The sequence below is a fragment of the Sciurus carolinensis genome, chromosome 8 (genome assembly GCF_902686445.1).
Source record: "Sciurus carolinensis chromosome 8, mSciCar1.2, whole genome shotgun sequence".
Taxonomy (NCBI): Eukaryota; Metazoa; Chordata; class Mammalia; order Rodentia; family Sciuridae; genus Sciurus; species Sciurus carolinensis.
Genome location: NC_062220.1, coordinates 73,044,001 through 73,069,832, shown reverse-complemented (window position 1 = coordinate 73,069,832; position 25,832 = coordinate 73,044,001). Strand labels below are relative to the sequence as shown.

Below are 25,832 nucleotides of genomic sequence, written 5' to 3'. Positions count from 1 at the left end.
AGCAAGACATGCTATTTCATCTTATTTCATGTACCTGTTGAAGAAAATATTCTCACATCATTTAATCTGGGGACATTTTCAAGTACTTCTTGCTTACTTCAAATACTATCTCAGGGTATCTAGATTAAATTCCCAGGAAATTAAGTAAATGCCATCAGACTTGAGTCATAGATGTTGATTCAAAATTAATCCTTGAGCCTCAAAATAGGGCAGGAACCATATCAAATTCTTTCAAACCATCAAGATTAACCAAAACTCATATTTAAAAATATTATACAAACATGGAACAGAAAATGTAGGAAGTAAACACTACTTGAAGTCTCTTCCATTATTCTAGCCTATGTGGAATATAAGAAGTAACAACAAATGTTGGGAGAAATCCTAGTTCTTGGCTGGCAGCAGTGAATGTCTCAAATGTGTAAACTTTCAGGGAGGAGCGTTCTGCTTCTCCTACCTAGGAAAACAAACAACTGCCCCAAATTGACCTACTGTTACCAAGGGAACCATATAGAAGCCTGGTGGTCTGATCCCCCATGGCACATTGTGATTGGGTAAGAAACCTATAAAATGTATACCTGTTCCTGCAATAAATGAGTTTGCAGGCTGCTCGCCACAAGCCTGCTTTCACCCAACTCCCAGAGTCTGGGAGTCTTGACCGCACGTCCTTACCCACAAACCCAAGTTTTAGATTCCAATCTGCTTCCTACTGTGCTGTATCAGAGGGATGGAATTTCATGAGTGACACCATAAGCCAGTCAATGATTTTCTCTTATTAGGTACATCACACTTTCTAGGAGTTATTGGGGGGGAGGGGAAGGACACGATTTGGAAAAAAATATGTGAAGTGATTTTGAAATTTCTTTCTAAAATGTACATGCTTCCATCCCTTACCGTTTCTACAGCAAGAAAATCAAAGGATCAGGTATATGGATTCTGAACTGCATGTGTTGCTTAAGCTATATAATTTTAACTCAAATTTAACAATTAAATTTTAATGCATTATCAAAAAGTGTACAACTTTTCATACAATAAAACACCTCATCATAAGGACAACCAAGCAATAAGACTCTTAGTAATTTGAATCCCAATTATACATTGCTGCATTTTTTTCATTGTAATATTTTCAAATATACAAATAAAGTTTTGTCTCACTCCCTTCCTACCTGGCTTGCGTAATTTTGAACTCTGTGTCTCAAAGCTGTAAGTAATGTTTGTTCGTATAAAAAAAGCATTTTCAGTGTGCAAACATCTTTATTTTATTTCAAAGTAAAAAGAACAAGGTTTCATACAGCAGATAAAATAGTGTTACTGCTCTCTCAGAGGTTATTTCTGGCATAGGCTAATTCACCATGAACTCCCAACAGCTGAAATGAATGGCCTTTAATTTAAGAGCAGCTTTTGTAAAGTCTCATGGTATAATACCTTTAGTAGATCCCAGTGACAATTAAAATTAAAAAGTTACATTCCATTTAAAATTCAAAACACAGCAGCTTTTCCAGAGGAACTAGCTCCCAAAAACTGTATCAGAAACTTACATTTAAGAGATTAAGTTAAAGAACTTGTAGGTACACATCATTATGATCGGTATTTTTGACAACCACAGTATAAGAAATTAAACCTTGTCTAATTTTTTGCATCATGAAATCAAGTGAAATACCATCCTTTTGCTCTCTTCATAAATAGAGTATGACCAAACATTACACTTTATTCATGTTTACTGATGATATTTACAGAGAATATTCAATAATCAGAAATCATCATTTACAATACTATACATTAAATTATGAGGAATATAACCCATCCCTACTATAAAAGTCACCTAAGTTGACCCAAGATAAAAACTGTCTCTAAAGTTCATATACATTAGAAATAGCTAAAAATTAAAAGAAAAAAGAAAAATATTAGAAAATATTTGGCAAGTGCTAGAAATCTAGAAGAATTCTCCAACATCTGTTCTCTTATCTCGACATTTGCTTCGTGCTTTTGTTCGTGCTTTGAAAGCTGCAGAATTGTATAAATGCTGAAATGAAGAACAGGAAAATACACATGGATCAATAAAACTTAATAAAATATTCTTATAAAATAGGGGAAAAAAGGGCAAAAATCACAAAGGAAAGAAATGAACTAATCTGGCTCTATTAATATTTTAAATGTTTACAAACATGAAGAGTGAATAAGAAAATTAAGAACATATGGCTACTCCATATTTAGAAAATTATTAACCAACTTTGTAAAATATTAAGTACATTCCAACCAAAAACGTAAACAAGGGCATCAATTAATGTGATCAAGAAAACGATGAATCATGACTAATGTGAATAAGAAGTCCTACCCAGTTGTCAATTAATATAAGAAAAGGGGGTGCCATTTTAACACTCATTAAATTAACATTTTTAAAATTACAAACCCAAAGCTGTCAAATCTGTGTGTGACAGCTGCATGTGTTCATTCACTACTGGAGAAATTAAAAATGACAGGATAACTCTGGAAAGTAATTTGGCAAAACACATCAAAAAGTCATAATTTACCCTCCATTTCCAAGTAGGAAATTTCCTTGAAGAAATAATTTAAAAGTATGTCAAAATGCTTAATATTTACTACAAAGTTTTAAACTAACAATCACATCACCATAAAACAGATTAAATACAAAAGTTCAATAAAAATATTAAACATTTCATGTACACACTAAGATGGCTATAAATAAAAATTTTAAATGAACAATAATAGCAAGCACTGATGAGGAATGGAGAAAATGGAACATTTAAACTCTGTTGTCACAAATGTAAAATAATGCAGCAGCTAACAGAAGACAGTCTGGTGGTTTCTCAAACGTTCAATATAAAATTACCATATGACCCAGTAATTCCACTCTTAATTCTATAACCTCCAATATCAAGAAGAAAACAAAAGCCCTATGTGAATGTTTACAACAGCTCTGACAATGGCTGAAAGGTGGAAAAGTCCAAATAAACTGATAAATGAATAAGCAAAACAAGGCATAACATATAATAGATTATTATTTCAACCAAAAATATGAATGAAGCTTTTTTTGCTTTGTTTTGTTTTTTTGGTACCAGGGATTGAACCCAGGGGCACTTAACCACCAAGCCACATTCCCAGTCTTTTTTTATATTTTATTTTGAGACAGGGTCTCGCTGAATTACTTAGGGGCTCACTAAATTGCTGAGGCTGGCTTTGAATTCATGATCTTCCTGCCTCAGCCTCCCAAGTTAGTGGTATTACAGGTATGCACCACCTAACATGAAGTTCTGATACATGCCACAACATGGATGAACCTTGACAACATTATGTCAAGAGAAAAAAGCCATTCTTTCCATTTACATGAAAAAATCCAGTACAGGTAAATGCAGAGACAGGAAACATTCGAGCTTGGCAGTGGTTGAGGGAAAAGCCAGATAGGGAGTGGTTGGCTGCCTATGGATAAAAGGTTTTCTTTTGAGCTGATGGAAATGTTTAAATGGGACTGAATTTACACTTAAAACAGTCTAGATTATATAAATACCATGGTGATTTTGAAAACAAATATAATTAAAGATTTTTGAAATATTAAAAGTGAAAGTGAGTGGGGGGGGGGGGTAGGGTTTGTGTGGCAGAGATGCCTTAAACCTCAGGAGGCTGAGGCAAGAGGATCCCAAGTTCCAGGGCAGCATTGGCAACTTAGCAGGGCTTAGTGAGACCCTGTCTCAAAATGAAAAATAAAAAAGACTGAGGATGTAGCTCAGTGGTAGACTGCCCTGGGTTTTAAAATAAAAGTGAAAATAACATTAATCACCATCTAATGTTACAAACTCCTGAGCAATTTTCCTTATTTGTAAAATGAATCTAGTATTAAGTAAGCTATTATCTTATACAAAGGAAATATGTGTAAATACTCGTTTCTGTGTTACAGTTGTAGGATTACGGGTTAAAAAATTTTATTAAACCTCCCCATACACACACTAAATGAAATAAAACTTCCACACCTTTAGTATAGCTTTGCTATGTGGAAACATTATGAAAAACTGAAACTTCACATATATCAGTAGACATAGCTTCTGTCACCAGACAGAATCAAATTCTTAAAAAAAAAATCAAGAGCTGGGGAGATAGCTCAGTCGGTAGAGTGCTTGCCTTGCATGCACAAGGCCCTGGGTTCGATCCCCAGCACCGCAAAAAAAAAAAAAAAATCAAATCTTTAGCTCCAGTTTTCATTATGCATTTAATTCTATTAAAAACAAAAACAAAAACAAAACCTACCCTTTCGAAACGAGAAATCTTCATCGTTTTAAGTGTTGCAGCATCGAGCAGCACTGGGGGTCCAAGTTCAAATACATTGCGAAGGAATTCATTTGACTTATGTGAAAGAAACAGAGATAAGGTTCAATATTAAATATCACAACTCTTTTCCACTACTAAACAAATCTGATTAACAGAAGTTATGTGGAACCTACAAATACCAACTTTAAGTCACTTATTTTCTATTTCTCAGTAAAAGGGCAAATTGTTTTCCAATGCCTTGAATCCAAGAGTTCTTAACTGAAGCCATTTGCTTTCATAAAAAGTTATCAGTAACATTCCAGACTTATACAATACAAAAATTGTTTCACAGATGTATTAATTTCAAAAATAAATTTACTTTTTTCTAATATATGAAGGCTTTCGGATAATCAATTAACTTCAAAAGCCAAGTAAGTGATCTACATTCAAGGCAGCTCCCTAATTCATAAGCAAACATGTAAAAGGCATCACTCATTCACCTGCAAGTGGTACTGCATTCCTGATCCAAGAACCTCCTTGAAGGTGTCATAGGTGTGTTTCTTGACCCAGCTATCAATATACATGCGTTCAGGACCAAATTTAACAGTTTCCGTTGGAAAATCCCGTTCCTAGCCAAAAAAAGAGCAAAGTCATTATAGGCACTAAAAATAGTCCAAAGAGATATTACATAAATGCAATTTCCAAACAGACAAGATACATGCTGAGATACAGTGAACAATATTTTCAATCGATACTTCTGTATCTAAAATGTAGACTAAGAATTACTATTCTGTAAGGGCACAGAATTTGTCTCACTGTGTAAAGATACAACTGAGTTAGAATAAATATTAATGACAAAACTACACTGGAGAGAACACACTTAAAAGTTTTGAAAGCATTCAAGAAACTAGGAAAAAAGGCCTTAGGCAACTCAATGAAACCCTGTATCTCTGAATAAAATCTAATAAAGGGCTGGGGATATGGCTCAGTGGTTAAGCATCCCTGGGTTCAATATCTGGTACAAAAAAAAAAAAAAAAGAAAGAAAGAAAAGAAACTAGAAAAAAGATAAAATGTTTGTAATGGGTCCAGGAGAAGAGTAGAAGATCGTGAGTAGTCTGAAAGGCAAAAATGGCACAAGGCAAGGGGTGAACTGATGAGCAGAAGGGATCTAGGAAAAATAGTAAAGATTACAGTGGAAAGACCAAGCAAAAGGAGATCCAACATCCAGGAGGCGCCAGAAGGTCTCACACCAGGATTATTAAGAAAACAAGAGGTGGCACCTGAGGTTAAGATTTCAGAAATGGAACTATTTTACTAGAACACCATTTCTATCTTGGAGCCATGAGTACAGCCCAAGAAAAGTGGAAATAAAGTCAATGGAACGAATATAGGATAGGGCTTTCCTGATGGATAATGTCACCCAGAAAGGCAACAGAACTTGATAAGAAAACCGACTGCTTAATTCTTTTTAGAATTGTGAATATTTAAGATTAAGGAGAAATAGATCATCCAACTATCATGGGAAAGGAGAAAGGTGGCAATGAAACTTGAGGTGCAACTGCCCATCCCACATCTACCCAGACCCTTTCTCTCTCAGCAGACACAGAATACAATGTAATGGAAAAAAACATGAATACTAAACATGGACATGACACTCACTGCCTTGGCAATTTCTGATTTAACCTCCTTGAATCTGCTCCTTTGCCTTCAAAAAGAGGCTATCTATACCTATACCATGTGAAAGTTATTAGAAGGACAAGAGAAAGCATGTCTGTAAGGCACACACTGAGTGGTCACCTGGGGTTTACCAACAGCTAAAAAAAATAGTCACATCTTATTAGTTCAACCTCGTTTCAGAAAACACTGACACACCAGGGAAGAACTCTTATTTCGCATCTACCCAACCTCTATGAACTCATCCTTACCTATTCCTCCCTCTATTCTAAATGTAAGACCCCACCTTTGCTCCCTAATTCAAGGTGAATCCCAATCTTTCCCTTATATTTTCAAATTTTCTCTACAACAAACTCTCTACAATTCAGCACTACAGCTATCTCTTCCTCTTCCCACTTATAGTCATGCCTTTTAAAAGAACTGCTGGGATACACCATCTCTGCTTATTCACTCCCATTTTCTTTTCTTACCCCCAACCCCCAGTACTGGGGATTAAACCACTGAGCTATATCCCAGTTCTTCTAATTTATTTATTTTTTAAATTTTAAGACAAGGCCTTGTTAATTTGCTGAGGGTAGCCTCAAGCTTGCAATCCTCCCTTCTCAGCCTCCCAAGTTACTGGAATTACGGGCATGTTCTATTGCACCCAGCTCCCCATTCACTTTCTAGTTCACTTCAATCTGGCTTTTTTCCCATCAGTCTACTGAAGTTAAGGTCACTAATGATCAAACTGACAGATTTATTTAAAACACTTGACTTCTCTGCAGCATTTGGCCCTTCTGAAAGAGCAAAGTACAATGGGTTTAAATTTTAGCTTTACTATTTATTGTTCTTTATTCCCTTTTCCCTAAAAAGGAGGTAACTATATTGCTTAAGAGTTACAATGAAACTGAAGTAAGAAAACCATATGGCAAAGAACCTAATAGTAAATGCTTACAAACTTAAAGAATACATAAGCTTCAAGAAAGGTTTTGAATAAAAAGAAATGGTATGACTGCCACTATCACACCCAAGATGTATATTTCTCCTCTATGGCAGTTGAGCGGCCTTCATCTGAAATTTCCATCAAGAAAAACAGGATCCTCCAGAAAGGAAGATTCCAATGGATGGGAAGGAAAAAAAAAAAAAAAAAGACATAACACTTAGCAAGGCTCTGAGGAGGTTTTTCTTTGGTAGGTGCATTGAAGCAGAGGCTGGAGGAACAGGAATCTCTATGGAAGAACAGAGGGGCTTAAATTCGGAGATGAAGAAAGGATAGGGAAGGCCTGGAAGAGTAGATCACTAGAGGATAACAGTAGTTTCCAATTTTACCAGGGCTGAGGAATGATAATAAACAAGAGGCTTGATAATGCTGATGTATAAACTGAGATTTCAGAATAATCGGTGCTGAGTGCTACAGCTGGCCAAAGCAGAGGTGCTTATCGATAGATGCCTGTCAATAGGTGTTGTTAACCCCTTACAATCTATTACTTAACAGGGAATGCATCGAGACAGGAAATCTGCAAGTCTAATCCAGAAAATCTAGGACGCATCCTCATCCTATCTTTGAAGGTTATACTATCACACTCAAAATTTCTAAATATAGAAGTAGTTTATAATTATTTCTAAAATGGTTTGTTTAATTTAGGAACATTGCCACACTAATTACAAAACTAATTTCAATTCTTAGCAACTGATGTCTGCTCTAGTTAGAGGGTTTTGTTTTTGTCTTTAGATTATAAAATCCAGAGTAAATAGACCTTACTAGAATGCAGTTACAGTCACCATAACCAAAGTATTTAGATCCCAGAGGATCTACTTTATATCCAAAGTTGTACTTCATAAAAAGTAGATCAAAATGAAGAAAGTAGGATACATATGAGAATCACAGAGAACACAACAAAACCATATCTGGAGTGGGGACTCAGCATCCCTAGATTAAATTCCCATTCTAAATTTTCATGTATTCATCAGGTTAAATGACTTTTTGATAATACAGTTATTCTCAAAAAACTGTCCTACCGTGTATTTTATAGACAGGGCCTCGCTAAGTGGCTGAGACTGGCTTTGAACTCTCAATTCTCCTGCCTTAGCCTTGGGAGTTGCTGCAATTACAGGAGTGCTAAAAATAAAGTACTTTTATACATCAGTATTAAATTTGCCTCTGTAAGGAAAAAAAAAAAGTTCTTCACTTATGTTAAAAATCTACTTGGTCTGAAATGAGGAAATTTTGAATGAATAAGAAATTCAACCAACAAAAAGACTTAATTGTTAAGTTTAGCCTGAAATAATCCAATTTCAAATTATTACAAGTACTTAAGAGGCCTACCTCCACTGCCCTCAGGACGTCTCTGAAAACAGACCGCTGCTTTCTCTTGTCCACTTTGGCCCGGTGTTTATTTCCATCTGTAGCCAGAGCCCTAAGCATCTGTGTCAAAGACTCCATGTCTTCATAAAAAAAGTCCTGAAAAGGAAAGCAATTTTGTTTCAATTGTTATGTTTTTGTTTTAATTTTACAAAACCTCTCCTACAGTTAACAAGGAACAGCCTATCTTTGAAAAACATCTAGTTGTACAGAGCAATGCAAAAATGTAAGAGATTTAAAGATTTTGGCATCCAGACATATTTACATTATCATGCAAAAATTTTAAGCCAGAAATGCTAATTACCACAAAACAATTAACATTTCCCTTCAAAAATATATCCAGATGCATTCAACACTTATTGTGCTCCCAATAATGTAAGACATTACTGGGGTTTCAAAAAGTTCAGTGAAACATTCGTACATTAATACAGCTCCTACTCTTTGGCTACCCAATCCCAAACCACTCATTGGGGGGAAATTCAATTATTCTTATTCGAAAGGTATAAGCTATGGTAATGGTAATGCTTTTTAAACTACCTAATTTCTAATTCACTGTCATATTTCAAATAAGCAACAAAGCATTCACATCAGTTATACAATCCAAGTGATTAAATTATTGAAGGCAAGAAGATACATTATTTGCTATCACCTAACTGATTAAGAATTTCCTTGTTAACCTGCTATACATTTAGAAGTCTCTCTCTTTTTTATTTCCTAACTCCACTTATACGGGTGGGGGCAGGTGTACTGAGGATCAAACCCAAGGCGTCACACATACTAGGCAAGCCCTCTACCTCTAAGTTGTACCCTCAGTCTTCCCAATTCCATTTTAGAACCACATTAAAAACTTAAGACAGGCAGTGGCAGTGGAACACACCTCTAATCCCAGCAACTGAGAAGGTTGAGGCAGGAGGATCACAAGTTTGAGGCTAGTCTCAAATACTTAGTGACACCCTGTCTCAAAATAAAAACCAAAAATAGCTGGGGATGTAGTTTGGTGGTAGAGCACCCCTGGATTCAATGCCAGTACTGCAAAAATGAGAATTAAAAAATAAAAACCTAGACAATTCAATCTTATTTAGCTAACCAAAGTTAGAGCAGATACATCCAAGAAACCAGATGAGCAATCTGTAGTTCTATTTGTTCATACTTGTTTTGACATATTTTTTTTGTATTACATGTAATAATCAATTTATTAGGAGAAGCAGCTCACATGCTGGACATTCTTCAAATTGTACATATGATTATCTAATCTTTGAAAAGTATGTAAATATGATTTCTTTTAATGTTTTATTTTTATTTTTGGGGTACTAGGGATTGAACTCAGGGGCACTGAGCCACTGAGCCACATACCTAGCCCAATTTTATATTTTATTTAGAGAGAGGGTCTCACTGAGTTGCCAGTGTTGAGGCTGACTTTGAACTCTCGATCTTCCTGTCAGTCTCCTGAGCCACTGGGATTACAGGTGTGTGCCACTGTGCCTGGCGATCCATTTCTTTTAATGTTTAAAGTAGAAAAAGACTATTCTGGTGGAAAATAAACTGAAATTAATGATAATCTTCTTTTTTTTTTTTTGTACCAGGGATTGAACTCAGGGGCACTCAAGCACGTAGCCACATCCCCGGCCCTATTTTTTGTATTTTACTTAGAGATAGGATCTCACTGAGTTGCTTAGTGCCTCACTGTTGCTGAGTCTGGCTTTGAACTCTTGATCCTCCTGCCTCAGCCTCCCAGCCACTGGGATTACAGGAGTGTGCCATCATGCCTGGCTACTCTTGCTTTTAAGCGCATACATTTTCTCTTATTATTGATATTTCGAATTGTATATACTTAACTGTTCTAACAAATGTTTTCCTCATATGTTCCAATTCAACCTATGTCTAAGTTAAAAAGATAACGTGCATTAAAATAAGATGCAACAGCTTGGTACAGTGGTGCACACCTGTAATCCCAGTAGCTGGGGAGGCTGAGGCAGGAGAATCTGAGTTCCAAACCTGTCTCAGCAATTTAGCAAGGCCCTAGCAACTTAGTGGGGATGTGGCACAGTGGTGAAGCACCCCGGTACCAAAAACAAGAAAGCAATAAAGGTATTAAAACAGATTAAAAGTATGTTTATCTCTATATTTAAAATTCCAATAAATTTGATTATATTATGATGACAATAATTTAAAAGAAACAAGTGTTATCTAAAGGTCTGGTTGTTTCCTATTCATTTTATTGGCTACTTGTTCTTCAACATTATTTTAAAAAAGAAGCATGAAAGATTTGAAAAATCTATAAAGATGAATAAATAAAAAACAAGACAGCCCCAAACACAAAAAATTGTCCAGCACACACCAAAAAAAAATCCATAGGTGACAAACTATTGAGTTCAATAAAATACTAAAACATGGAAAAGAAACGTATAATATTTTAGAAAAATGTCTTCATAAAGTGCTTGGAGATATGTATACATACACATGTGTGTATATATATACATAAATATATGTAGATAATGTTATATTTTCCCTTCCTCTATGTGTGTGTATATATACATATATATATGTAACTATAAATGTATACATATATGTAACTCATAAAAAAAAGTAGTACAAAAGCAGCATCCAAAAATCTGTTTACTGAAGTTTAGAACAACTATAATAATAAAACTATGTACTCTAGGACAAGTAAAAAGTGGGGTTTCCAGGGATACAAGCTCTATCTATAATACTTCAATATCGATAATGGGGAAAAAAAGCAGTCATTATTATACAGCAAGGTCAAAAATCCTGGACTAGAATTTCAAATTTACTACCCACTATACTGTTTTAAGAATTACAAATCTGGGGTTGGGGTTGTGGCTCAGTGGTAGAGTGCTCGCCTAGCATAAGCGAGGCCCTGGGTTCAATCCTCAGCATCACATTAAAAAAAAATAAAATAAAGGTATTATGTCCACCTACAACTAAAAAATATCTATTAAAAAAAAGAATTATGAATCTGTTTTATCATCTGTAAAAAGGAAATATCTACCCTCCCACACAACAGGTAAGGATTAAATAAGATAAATAGGGCTGGGGATATAGCTCAGTTGGTAGAGTGCTTGCTTTGCAAGCACAAGGCCCTAGGTTCAATGTCCAGCACTGCAAAAAATAAATAAATAAATAAATAAATAAATAAATAAATAAATACAGTAAATTCTGAAGCATTAACTATTATATCAGAATTCCAGATTTAGAGGAATTTATATAGATAGAACTTGTATTTTCTAAAAACTTGTGAAGTACCTGGATTAAGCAACTTAATCACATATAAAGCATCCATTTTGCATTGTTTGAATCACAAGCATCCACACTTACAATCTTGGGCATATTCATACTAGCCATCTGTGTCTCGGTCTCCTCTTATGTAAAATGCAAACAGTTAATACTACTCATGTTTCACAGGTATTAATAAAGATTAAATGAAATACTAATAATATACAAACAGCACATAAACATACATTAATCCCTAATGTTTTTTAATGTTATAACATATATAGCCTGTTCAATCTAATATAAGTACAACAAACTGGGTGGCTGAAGATTGTTACCTAAGTAATAGCATAACAAAATTAAATGATTTCAAAAATTAAGTAGAATTAGGATAAAATGAAACCAAATTAAACTTCTAGAAGAGTTTAGTCAGGGTTAAATGCAAGGTCTCAAATTTCATTCCCCAAACTAGTATTTCTACATAGAAGTCACCAGAGTACTGATTCTAAGCAAGATGAAGTAAGCTCAGTCTTAGAGAGCTATCCTAATGTTAAGAAATAAAAATCATGGGCTAGGGTGCAGTGCAATGGCAGAGTGCCTGCCTAGCCTGCCTGGCCCTGGGTTTGAAGCCCAACCCTTAAAAAAAAAAAAAAAAAAAAAAGACTTTTTTTTTCCTTCAATCCTTGCTCAATAAGGCAGAGTATCTTTGTCAAGGTATGGGGACATTTTTACCCAAGGTCAGTTACCCTATAAACTAAGGTAAGAAACAGTAAGAATGTTGAGTTGCTTCCTCTGAATCTAAGGGGTATCAGTTACCCCTAGGAAATCTTTGTTGTTGGTCTTATCTTTTTCCTCTCTCCCCCACTGTACCACCTCCTCTGTCAGGTCAGGTGGGGGATGGAACAGGGAGACTATTTTCCTGAGGCAGGAAAATGCTGAATACCATACTTCAGTATATTTTCCTGAGGCAGTTTTAGACCAGCATATTACATCCCCAATAATCTGTAATTCTGCCCACCTAATAGCCTCTATCTTATTTTAAGTTTCCCAGAGTTCCTAAAAGGCCACTAGTAGACTCCTGCTGGAGGGAGAAAGCAACATTCAATTCAGTCAACACATTAAGGTTGCCACTTACACCGTACCCATCATGTGTTCTCAACAACTCTATGAGGTTATTACTATTATTCTATTTTAAAGATAAGGACATGGAGACATAAGCAGTTGTTGCCAGACACTGTACAACTAGTAAACGCAGAAGACAGATATAATCCTAGGCAGCTTGGCTCCAGAGACCACTCCTACACAAACAATAAGCCAGGCATGTTCTCACAAAGGAGTATTAATTCCCAGTTTCAACTCTGAAAAACAATTATTAGTATCTAACCAACTTGTTCTTTAAAATCTTACCTATAAGTCACTTCACAACTTTTTTTTTCTACCACCTTCAGAACGTTTTTAAGGTCTCCCAGAAAGAATTCATCATACTGCTAGGTTTCCATATTAATACCATAAAAAAAACAATTACACTACCTAAAAGCTTTGAACAATTCAAAGTGACTCATCTGTTATACAAACTCTTTTTGGTACTGGGGACTGAATCCAGGGTGCCAGCCCTTTTTATATTTTATTTGGAGACAGGGTCTGGCGAAGTTCCTTAGGGTTTTGCTAAGTTGCTGAGGCTGGCCTCAGCCTCCTAAGTCACTAGGATTATAGGTATGTGCCACTGTGCCCAGCTATACAAATTCTATTTTAAATCTTCCTATGTATTTTCATCAATCCCCCCTTTTTTTGGGTGGGGGATATGCTGGAGATTTGCACCCAGGGCCTTGTGCATGTTGTGCATGCTAGACAAGCTCTTACATACTTAAAACAAATGGCAGACTTGGTTTTATTTGTAACTCAGCTCATTTTTGCCCTTGGACAAGGATTTAAGTCATATAAACAGGTTTGGATGAGTTCTCCTGGCTATGACACTTATTAAGTCAAAGAATAAGAGATACAAATTGGTAATATTACATTTACACAAATTTAAACAAATTAAACGTATAATTTAAATTTCATTATAACTTTCCTTTTAAGATTTAAAAAGTGAAAAAGAAAAATTAACATTTCTAGCCAGCAAAGAAACACTAGATTAAAAACTGGGACATCTGGTTTCTGTGCTTTGAGATTAAGAAACCATTAACCAGTTCAATAAAATTAAATTGATCACTAAATTTGAGCCCAATTTCTTACATAGGGAGAATCATTATCATTCACTTACTTCTCATTCCCCTTCAAAGAAAGGGGGGCTACAGATAAATATTTCACACACACAAATTATAAGACAGCAGACATTTTAAGATACAGGCCTGGAATGGAATGCAAAGGACTAAATATGGCACACAAACCAGAACAATACATTAATCCTATTTGTAATATTTACTGTTACAAAATTGCAGAAAAAAATTCATTTTGGAAATATTGTCTTACTCCTCAGATTTTAAAAAGCATCTAGTAAAAGAAACTCAAGGTCAGAAATAGTACCTTCTATTTACCCATTTCCCACATCCTTATGTTTATTATCCTTGTGACAATAAATATCTATGGACTTGGTGTACAGGCAGTAAAAGCTGGTCCTCTATTTTGTTACTTTTTATGTGGTACTTCATACTGAACTCAGGGACATTCTCCAGTGAGTTTCATCCCCAGTGCATTTATTTTTTTATTTTAAGATATGGTCTTGCTAAGGCTGACTTCAAACCTGTGATCTTCCCTCAGTCTCAGTCACTGGGATTATAGGCGTGTGCAACTGCACTCAGCTGTTCTAGTACTTTTAATATCATCACATTATCTAACCACATATCTAAGAACAAATTCCTGTTCCAGTGGTTAAGATCTAATGCATTCCTTTCTTTCAGCAATCCTTAAACTAGAGATTAAAAACTAGAGTCCAGTTTACCTGAGACAAGGGGTTTCCTGAACACTGGACTTTAAGTGCTAAGTCCAAAAAGATACCAAGCAAATTGGGACAGTGGATCAACTTAAAACAAACTCAAATACCTCTGACAGCCAAGCCATGGTAACTAACATTTGTGAGTAGAAAGTAGATGGGGAAAGCAAATGCACCACTCTAAAAAGGCAATGTTAAATGACAATGATTGAACTCTGTTAACTTAACACTTCACCCATTTGTCTGGTATTTATTATAAAGCATCATATGCTTGAGTTACCTTAATATGTGAGGTATCGGAGAAATCCAAACAGCTCCATTAAGATTATACAACTTTCTCTGTGAATAGATCATCCTCTTAAACTTTAGTTCACTAGGTACTAAAAATTAAGTATAATGAACTACACTTAAATATTGCTCTACCAACCTCTATTGGTTGATATTATATTATCAAAGTATTATATCATTAGTGCCAAGAAGCAGGGCAATCACCAGGTTTTCAATGAGCCATCCTGTAAACTTATTATCCAGTTCTTAATTGTGATGGTAATGTTGGAATAACAATCCTTGTGGCACAAGCTTTTTCCTCTGCCAATTAGGTACTTACACTCTCCATTCCTCTGGCCAATTCAAAAAGAAGTGCCAAAGATTCGCCAGCAGCTATTCTCATGTTTACATCATCACAAGAAAGGAGGCTTGGAAGTTTATGGAAATGCCTAAAAAATAGTTAGTCATTACTATGTGAATGCGACCAGGTATGTCGACTAATTGTTTTTACAAAATATGAAACTAAAAATACATACATCTCCAGCTTTTTCTTTACTTCATTGATTGGGCATATGGTCAGTAACAATGTCCATGCGAGAAGTGAGCTGATATGAAGCACTGTATTTGGGGTGCTGCAAATAACATTAGTATCATTCTCTTTGAGATAGGACTTGGTGAAGATACTTTCCAAACATTCCAGAGTTGAATACAGCTCCTAATGAATAAGAATATGATGTAAGATAACCATTATAAATTAGAAATAATCATATATAACTGGAGTGGAAGTTTTCTACTTACAGTAATATCATCTGTGGCAATAAAACAGCAAACACCAAAGCAAGTTGCACACTAAAAAGAAAAAAAATACACAGACATTAGTGTTTGGTTTTCTTATTAATTCTACATGTGCTTTTGTAATTCAGTATGAAAATTTTCTCAACTACTTGACTCTATGATGTCCTATGCACAGTATATGCATGGAGTGGGGAAGAAGAAAGAATATTAGACCAAGAGTCAAGGGAATGGGTTTCAGTTCATGCTCTGCTACCAAACTCAATACAACTTTAGGAAAGTGATTGTTTCTCTTGGTTCTTTTATTAATTCATAAAATTGAAGGGCAATGAATGCACTAATTTTTAAATCCATTCTTGCCCCACAGTCTATGATTTAGCTTACTGGATCACTCTATGTTGAGTGAAGCATTTGAAGTGGTGAACTACCTATCCCCACTGCTTCCTTGCTATATGCAGTACAGGTGCCTAGCAGATCATTTCAAACTTCAACTGTAATTCAGAGACAGAGATGAAACTTGGACTTTTGCAATTAAAAAAGCCCACTCTATTAAAGACCTTTTGTATTAAGATTGCTACTGGTTTTTACTTTTTTAAAACCATCTATATTAACTGGTTTTTATAAAGACTCCACTATGAAAACTTTTAGAATGAATCTGCTTCTAAAAAATAAGCACTCAGGAGTAGACATCTCATAAAATTTAAATAATTTCCAAATTATTAAAAACTATCAAGTAATTAGAATATGAAAGCTTTCTCAAACTTAAAAATAGATAAATATTTTTCAGGCCAGAGTTTCAGAGATTCCTATGCCTATCCAAATTCAGCTTTTTCATAAGGACTTACTTAGGACACAGTAACCAGAAAAAAGAAAAAAAAAATTACACTGGTAGTTTTAAAAAATAACTACCCAATAAAGTGTCCAGATTATTTCTTTAAGTGTCAATCAAGATTATTTTACAATCATCCTAAATAACTCAATATGCTATTTATCTGGATATGATCTTCAATTTCAAAGATGCAGGAATATGTGACACTCTTTGAAGTGTCAGAAAATTTAAGAAAACAACCATCATACTGAGTTTGTGTTCACTGAAACAGACAAATGAGAATAAAACTAATAAAAACCTATTATTTATATCTGGACATCATGCCTAGATAGATCTGTAAATTTATTAAAAATCTTATACTTACGGTTTGCCTAGCCTGGATACTAGCTGTCCCATCACAAATTATTTTCTTTAGGACGGGTCCAAGAGTTTTTAAAATCTCTTCACTTTCAATTCCAGGGCCTAACTGAATACAAAGAACAGATGCAAGCGCTGCAGCTGCCCGCTGTTCATCACTCTTCCCTACAACAGAAGTCAAGATACAATTGTGACAAATTATTTTCAATAGACTAACTTATTAAGATAATAATTCCCAGATTTTTTCAAATACAAAATGGTATCTACCATTTATGAAATCCTTCCTATACTCCAGGCTTTGACACAAGGCATAAACTCATAAGGCCACCGTGCTGGAACTTATGAAACAGACCTCACTCAAATTCTAGACAAGTCACTAACTATCAAATGACCTTCACTTAATTACAGATTTCCTCATCTGTAAAATGAAGAAGTTCCCCTGTTAAGGAAGTGCTGCATTGGTTCAATGAAATAATGTATTTCATGTCAATTTTTGCCTTCTCATTCCTTAAGGTATTTATAGTGAACCTTGTTCAAGCAGTCCTTGAATTAATCTCCTAAGCATTTCATATGTACCCAGCCCATAAGGGAATCCTTAGGGTTTCCCTTCCAAAATTTTTTTGAATGAATAAGGGATTAAAAATAGAAAACACATTCTATCACAAGAAAATGATATTTTCAAGAACCATATGCACAAAAGGGGTTAAAGTAATACTAAATTACCTTACAAATTAAAACAATAATAAGCAGGCTTAAATGGAATTCTTAAAGTCACTTAGTCCAACTACCATTATGGGACACAGTTTCAACATAAAGTATATTTTAAAAAGTCATTGGGTACACCAGATGCTATGGCACACATACTCAGTTCAATCTTAGGACCATGGGGGGGGGCTACTATGTTATCTCAAATACAGTTGGCTCTGCTATCAACTATTCCACTAAAAATTTATAGTCTTAAAAGCCGTCTGGCTTTCCCAAGGTCTTTCCTTATTCTGTAAAATGAGAGGGTGAATTCAATCAAGGGTTCCATTCATGACAAAACTTTCACCCTGAAGCAAAATGAGACAAATAAGGACTTAAAAGTTCATTCAATTTAAATAAGTATGTGCTTTCTACATTTTTAGTGCTAGAAGTACTTTGTTAATAAAATGATAATGATAGAAGGTAATTACTTTCATAATGTACTTGGCAGGATGTGAATTGGCAGATACTACTCTCTCTAATTTTGCGGTTCCTAAAACTGAATTCTGGTAACAATAAGCTTAATCTTTATGATCTCTCTTTATCCTTACAAGTTCTATCATTGTAACAATATGAATTCCAGAATTTCTACTACAAAGTTCTAGAATGCAAACATTCCAAGGGATATCCCAAAAATGAGGCCTTCTACAGTTACAACAGATGTTTTAAATAAGTGCAAGGGAAAATGAGCTAGATAATAATATTTTTACAAATTTAGAAAATAAAGTAGGATGTCTTTTGAAATAATACTTCATCTTTACATCTGACACACACTTTCAAGACTTCTGTATTCAACCAGACAGTGGCAATCATCTCTTAGTATAGAACTAAGGATGATAATCCAACCCAATTCTTCCCAGTTTCAATTTGTTACATAAACAAAAACAAGTTTCTAACAAATCTCAATCTGAGTTAAAACAAGCATGGAATATTCTTTGACTATCATAAAGAGTAAGCTAGTATTGCTAATGTCATTAACAAATATTATTGCAAAGAAGGTAGCAAATTCATCATTAATTCTGTGCCAGTTAGTCAAAAATAAGGATGTTACCTTTTTTTAGACAGCGTTCAATGCTATCAGTTAAAGTCATTCTTCTTTCCAGAATAAATTCATAAAGCATTTTTGAAGCCAATGCATTTTTAATACCTTCAAGAGCTGCCTGCCTTGTCTTCACACTATTTAAAACAAAAGAAAGATCTAGTTGGGAATGTACCACTAGACAATGATTTTTAAAAACATAGCAAGCTTCTACCTATAGACTTTTTTTTTTAATCTAAATTGTCTTCAAGTCCTAACATTTTTCAATGTAATTTTCATTTACAACTTACCTTAATACACATAAGATTTTTAAGCTGCTTATATTAGAAGCATTTTTATTAGTGTGATAGCCACAACTTCAAATGACTAATATTTCATAGTTTTAATGTATAATGCTCTCTTATATATTGAAGTAAATTTACATTTTTAACACTACAATAGTCTAGAATTCATGTTTGTATCTTCCGGGCTTTATAATTCCATCCCTTTAAGCAAGTTCTAGAGCTACTATGAAGAAAACAATCTAGCTTTGATATTTTTCATATCCATAGCAAAATCAGTGGACAAACAGCTTAATGCAAAGTTTAATTATCATCTCTAACTGAAGACTAACTTTAATTTGATAAATCTATTTCAACTGTAACAAAATACACTTATTATGCTACAATAATGACTAATTCAAATTGATCTAAATTCTAATGTCAAGTTACTACCCACATTAAAGGGCTAAAGGAACAAAAAACATTAACTACTCCAAAGTAAACAAAGTTTTAGAAAAACATAATGCTGTATCACAAAAACTGCACAAATTATAAGATGCTGATTAGAATTATCCAGAATGGAGAGTTTTTAGTATTTCCTACCTCTTGTCCAAGGTTAGGTCAATTAATCCCTTTAACTTGTACTCTAAATCTTCCTGAGTTCCCTCCTCGTCCAGGACTTCTGGTCCTAAGGAGCAACAGAAACCACCAATGTAATTTTAAGAAGAACAAGTATAGTATACATTAGCTGTAAGAATTCCTTTACCTAAAACAATTTTTTATCTAAAATTGGAAGTTTATAGTTAAAATTCATACCATCTTCAGCAAAACTGGAAGGATCACTATAACCACTGCAATGGCTCATTGTTTCAATTGATGCATCCTCATCACTAAAAGGTTGAACATTTCGATGCTGGCCACCTATTTGATAAAAAAGGAAAAAGATGATTTTGTTGCTATATACGCATACATTTAGCTTGGGAAGTTTTAAGTTTACTTAAGAGAAATCCAGCAATAAAAACTCAAACTTTTTTTTTAAGAAGACATCATTATATCACAAATGAACATAAATATTCATAAGTCATTTACTATTCACTCTGCATTTCAGAGCCCCAACTATTTACAATATAAATTAACTTCAGAAATGTATCAATCATCTAACAATAAGTATCAGAGTTATATACAAAAACGGATGTGAATGAAAAATCATTACTTCCATACTATGATTTCAAATCATGAGCACAACAAAAATAGATCTAGAAATAGGCGAGTATTATGTCATAAATCATCATTAGATATAAATATATTCTCCAATGAGAATGACTACACTTGGTAAATATTAACTGATGAATGAGTTTTTAAGCTACATATCGTATGTTAAAAGGAATTAGAAAGGTAGTTTTAAAGATAACTTGAATTAAAAGGGAGGGAGGGAAAAGGCTCATAATAGAAACTTTAACACGTGACATGTCATAAAAGCCTGTTAAATTAAGGTTCCAATATACCCAAGTTTAACAGTATCAATGCAATTACTTCAAAAAATTTTCAGTTTAAAAACTAGAATATTTCTTTCAACTTCATCAACTTAAGGAACCAATTCACAATAACTTAGGAATTTCTTATTAATAAAGATTAGATATTGCACCAAGTTATATTATATTGTGTACATGTATGAATATGTAACAACAAATCCCATCATTATGTACAACTATAATGCACCAACACAAATATGTAGGGGAGAAAAGGATTACTCAGTCATAAATTACTCTGAACACTGACTTAAAATGAGTTCCAAATTCAACCCCAAAAGTGCCCTTGAATCACTTGATTTACCTCTGAGTCCAATTTCCCTTAGTTATAAAATCAAGATTGCACCAAATATCACAAAGTCCCTACATTCAAAAGTCATTTACTACCTTAAGCTTATTTTTTAAATCCTGTAAGTTAAAACCTGTTTCCGATGAGTTATTTCTCTTTTAATAGGGTATGTCATTATTTCTTTTTAATCAAAACAGAGAACTTGGTAGATTTTTAAATTAACACATCAAGCAAGTAGCCTTCCAATTTGCTTGCTTATTGCCAAAGCAGTGCCAGAGTACTAAAGCATAAAGAATAATGAAGCCAAGATCTTAGAATTTCACCATCACAGTGCTTAAAATAGAAGTAAACAAGTATCTATGACACTGTACTGGATCTGACTTCATTGTCTTCATGACTGGAAGTTCATGGTAATAATTGAGTGTCATCTGATTAATTTTACACACTTATTCACAAGTCAATTTACATTTTTTATTTTTCATATTCAGCCATTTTTAAGAAAACTTCAATACAGCTCTTACCCAGCTTCATTCTCTTGACTTAATCAGTTTCCATTCTATTTCTTTTCAAAACTCAAGGGAAAGAGGGATTAGGAAAAAAAAAAAAAAGAAAGAGAGAGAGAGAGAGAGAGAAAGAGAAACAACCCTGTATGAATACCTGATATCTGGGTCAAACTCACCTGTGATCATAAGCACTATTAATGAGGTGGCACTCTAGACACATAAAGTCCTTATTTCCACAAGATTTATTATGATTTTTTTTTCTTTCTCAAAATTGCTCCCACTCTAGACACATAAAGTCCTTATTTTCACAAGATTTATTATGATTTTTTTTCTTCTTTCTCAAAATTGCTCCTTTCAGAGCCTGTCTAGCATGCACAAGGCCCTGGGTTCGACATCTAGTACCACTACCACCACCACAACCGCAACAAAAAAAATGCTCTAAAATCACCTTAAGCGTGTATACTTGTATTATAAGAGATTTTCTTAGCTTTCTGGAAATCTCCACTAAAAAAAAGGAAGAGTCTCAATGGAAAAACCATTAAGGTGATCAAGAGAAGTTGGTCATCTATTTGGCTATATAGTGGAGACCTCACTCAAATCCCTTTCATCTAGATTTTAAAAATCAGTTAAGTAAGGTGGTTTTTAAGTCAAGTTTGTGAATTTTCCACCTTTTCAAATAGTACTTGCTTATTATAAATCAATTAGGCAAAACATTCCACGAGATCAAGTTACAAAAAAGCCAATCTCATACCCAAACCTTTCCCCAGTCCTAGTTGCAGGAGGAAACCAGAGTTAGTAAGGTCTAATGTAAACTTCCAAAAACTTCAGAAGCATATAATTTTATAGACTATTCATTCAAAGAATTACTTTCCATTTGCTTCTGCATGGTAAAAATCAGAGTTTAAATGTACTGTATATACTAAAATGCCATGTTTAAAAGTAACTTTTCTGCTAAAAAGGCAGCGGTGATAAAGTTGATGATAGAGCACAAATGACCCTTGAGGCAAAATTTGAAAAGGCAATTAATTCCCCCACAGCCACCAAGAAAGGTGTGCCAGGAAGCTTCAAAAGGGAATAAACGTTTGTGATTCATAAAGACCACTATTAACAATATTACTATTTTCCAAACGACTTCTGTTTGCTGCTTCTCATTATTTCCATTTCATCAGCAGAAAGAATAAGGGTCTTCTAGAAAGAACTGAAATGTTATTTCAAATGAGGAACACTGAAACAGAGGTTAAGAGGTATCCTCAATTGGCCCAGAGCAATGAGATGCCACAAACTATATAGTCTGCATCTTGATTAAGAATAAATTTCACCAAAATGGACAGCTTTCAATCAAGATAGCAATATAAAGAAAAAGGCAAGATTTTATTTGTAAACATAAAAAACATTTCCAGTGTCAACTGTTTACTACATGACCAAAATTGTTCAGATTGCCATACTGTTTCCAATAATTTTAACAAGATAAATGGTGTATTAGTTGATCCACAAAGGCATATCATTCTGAGGATCATAAAGAGTGGCAACTGTGTCGACAAATACCTAATAGTGACTATCAGCAGGATGACCTCTGAGGCTATCTCAATATTCAACTCCATAATCTCAACAATTACTAAATGTGTTCAGTTTCAGACTACTTGATTTGAGTTTAGAGCGGTGTCTTCTAGGACTGAGTTTCCGGATGGAAATTTTTCTTAACCATGTGGTAAGTTAAACACCTGCCCATCAGGAAAAAGCTTTTACTTTAGAATTAGGGCACAAAAACCCTAAACTTTTCGCCAACTGCAAACTGAGTTCCTTGTCACCTCTGACTCACAGCAGAGAACTTACAGAATGCGGCACAAAGGAGAACGCGGTTTCTGCCCTGGGGTGTAAGATCGCCCCGGCTAGCGGCAGTGGGGCGGGGGCTCGGGCTCCTGACTTCTGCAGGTGCCAGTACCCGGCAAAAGCCCAGTCAAGGGTGGGGCTGTGGCCCCAGCCTCCGACGCCTCCGCCCCGCCAGGTGAAACACGCGGGGTACGCCAGAAGGCTGCAGGATGGAAGCCACTCGGACGCCTCTGCGTCACCTCGGCCCCATCGCGTAAGGCCCAGGTCGTGTGACGCAAGAGCCGGTCCAAACCCGCCGGACGTTTGGCACTCCAGAAACTCCATGTTGGAGCTGCGATTCACAGACAGCCAGGGACAGCACGGGCGCAACTCCACTCTGGGTCAGCTTGGGACAGCAGTCTCTGGGGACAGCTCCTTTCCGGGACAGCTCCTTTCCGACCCAGCTCCGAATCACCTCCATCCGGACATACTCCCAAGCCCAAAGGCCCTTTCCTCCCAGCCCTAGCGGCCGGTGCCCGAGTGTGATTCGCACGCCCGATCCAAATCGCGCGAGGCACAGCGCCCAGGGCACGCTGGGAACTGTAGTTTGCCAGCCACACCACGAGCCCGGGAGACGCAAACGTCCGAAGGCAAGACAGAACTACAACTCCCACCCGCCCCAGGCTGGGAGCCTCGCCAGTCCGGCCGGCACCAGGACGCCGGTGGCGGGGATACCCCTTACCTGCCGTTGCTGCAGCTGCCCCTGAGCCGCCGCCGCCACTGCCACTGCCACCGCGGTGGGGAGTGTTCCGCTTCTTATTCTTCGGCATCGTGGCACGCCCGGTGCCGTCTAAACTCAGAGATTAGCGAGGATCAGCCGATGGAGCTGCACTTTCTACTCGTGCGTCTGTGAGGCGGGCGGCTGAGAGGCGAGTCTTCGGCTAACAACAGAGGCGAGAAGCGGCGGGGGTAAAAATGGGCGTTGGCGGCAGCAGAAATCCCCGTGAAGAGCTGTGATCGGAAACGATACATGTTTCTCTCTAGCGCGGGAGCTAAGGCGGGGCGGGTGAGACCACGACGCCTTAAGTAGCCAGACGACCGCCTGTCGTCACCATACGTGGGCGGGACTCGAACTCTCACTAGCCAATCCCTGAAGATCTCTCCACTAGCGTCCACTTGAGTGGCGCATGTAACCTGACTCCCAATCCCATGCCGCAAGTCTTCGCTCAGCACCAGGGCAGTGAGTCTTCGCCGCCGCGCGGAATTTAGGGAAATGTAGTAGGCCCGGGGGTGGGGCCTCTAGCTCCTCCCACCTCCCCCCAAGAGGCTTTTCTGCTTTCTTGCTTCTCTAGTTGTGACCCCGCCCCTGCTTGGCACGACGCCCGCCTTGGTATTAACTTAGGTGGTCACGCTGATGAGCCATCCAGCGAGTATGCCGGGTGATGACAGGCTGCTTCCAACTGGGAGATACGCAATCACTTGTGCTACTCTTTTCTTGACGGCTCCAGTTCTTTTCTTTAACCTTTCCCCTGCTTTCCTGAGCCCTCTGCCCAAGCACAACCATATGTCTCTTCGAGAACTTTTCCGTGGTAGTTATTGAATTAGTTTAACAATCATCAATACCTACAATTGAAGTGTGGTTCAGGGATACGTCCCCTCCCGCACACACACCCTCCACAAGATATGCTTTGTCTACTTTAGTTGTGTGGTTTTCGATAGATGTCATGTTCTAGACTTGAAGCACCTGGCGCTTCGGTGTCAAATCTCCGTACAAGAATGTGTCCTTGACAATTCTTCCTGCCAGTTAGGAGGTCAGTTTGGGATAAGAGCTTTCGAGAACTTAACAGCTGGTAAAACAAACGAGCTATAAATACCAATAATCTCAGTGGGTTTTGTTTTGTTTTCTCAAGGTGCTTCTAAGATCTCTGTCTTCCTTGTTACAAAATTTGTCCTGTATTTAGACCCTGTTATTAGTTTCCTATACTATGTTTATGACAGACCAAACTCTGAATCACTTCTGTGTAGGTGACTCATTCTCTACTCCACCTGTCACCTGAGCTCCATTCTTTTATTTTTAACCACCTGTAGCACATTTTCTCCCGGCTGTCCAATATTGTGTTTCCCTCTTCCTGTCTTCACTGTATTATTGTTGTCCTTCCAAATGTTCAAATTCCAAAACTCGCATTCATACATGGTTCCTCTATCTTTAGTGTCCCTGCAAAACAATTGGTTTTAAAATAATGCTTTTAAATTTGTGTCTTATTCTTCAATCACATGTGGGCTCAGTTCATTCCTGGGCTCCCAGTCTTCATGTGCCTGTTTCATGCCCAATGATTCTGTGAAACTTACTCATGTATCCCCTGTTTTATTTATTCTTCTGCTTTAATAGTTGTTCCAAAGTATTTCATGACTCCCATGACTGATGTATTAAATGTCAACTCTCTTAGCCTGGCCTTATTCCCTTTCCAGTTTCCCCATACACATCTTGTTCTTCAGCTAAACTGGAATACTCTTCCTTTCCAATACACAGCTCTGCTCTCTCACTTCCATTTTATCATTCTTGTTGTTTCATGTTCTTGTAATGCCCTTCCTCCCATTTTCACATCTTGTCACCTTTGAATATCTAGCTCAAATGCTGCCACCTTCATGAAGGCTTCAGCCAAAATCTATTCTTCTTCTTCACAACTCTTTAACATACTTTGTAATGTTCTAGTGGCACTAATTACATCCCCATAGGCCACACAGCCAACTCAAAGAGTATTCAAAGGGCATCATTTCAGGGTTGCTTTTACTTTGTTTAATCCTGAAGGAGCTAGTAAACTGCATAGAGCATGTAAACCAGACAAGGATGCCAGTGGACAAAGCTTCAGTGGATTCTCTTGTATGGTTACAAGTACATCTGAAATCCAGGGGCTCTGGCCCACATGGAGTGAGATATCTCTAGGATGAAGGATCATAGAACTATAGACTCAATA

The 25,832-nt window shown here is 36.3% G+C and overlaps 1 protein-coding gene across 2 annotated transcripts; it reads right to left on the bottom strand.

Annotated features, from left to right (window-relative positions):
* Nucleotides 1–1,237: 1,237 nt before the first annotated feature.
* On the bottom strand, nt 1,238–23,898 carry Ifrd1 (interferon related developmental regulator 1). Of its 2 annotated transcripts, none has more exons than XM_047561588.1 (12): nt 23,600–23,898; nt 19,544–19,648; nt 19,331–19,415; nt 18,480–18,604; nt 16,692–16,849; nt 15,505–15,555; nt 15,243–15,421; nt 15,047–15,155; nt 8,241–8,375; nt 4,758–4,886; nt 4,258–4,353; nt 1,238–2,020 (listed from the first exon to the last, which is right to left on the bottom strand). In XM_047561588.1, exons 1-12 carry the CDS (start codon nt 23,685–23,687, stop codon nt 1,931–1,933), a joined length of 1,350 nt encoding a protein of 449 aa, XP_047417544.1. In that variant the 5' UTR covers nt 23,688–23,898; the 3' UTR covers nt 1,238–1,930. The 2 variants fall into 2 exon arrangements, with proteins under 2 accessions (XP_047417544.1, XP_047417545.1); XM_047561589.1 differs by lacking the exon at nt 23,600–23,898 and adding an exon at nt 22,882–23,055.
* Nucleotides 23,899–25,832: the final 1,934 nt, after the last annotated feature.

Excerpts from the sequence above, each read along its gene's own strand:
- Ifrd1 (XM_047561588.1), bottom strand. The coding sequence starts at position 23,687 with ATGCCGAAGAATAAGAAGCGGAACACTCCCCACCGCGGTGGCAGTGGC. Across the intron at positions 15,422-15,504 it reads TTGCCACAGATGATATTACT|GAGCTGTATTCAACTCTGGA; the intron begins GTAAGTAGAAAA and ends CTTATTCATTAG. Across the intron at positions 4,354-4,757 it reads GAATGCAGTACCACTTGCAG|TCAAATGAATTCCTTCGCAA; the intron begins GTGAATGAGTGA and ends CTTTCACATAAG.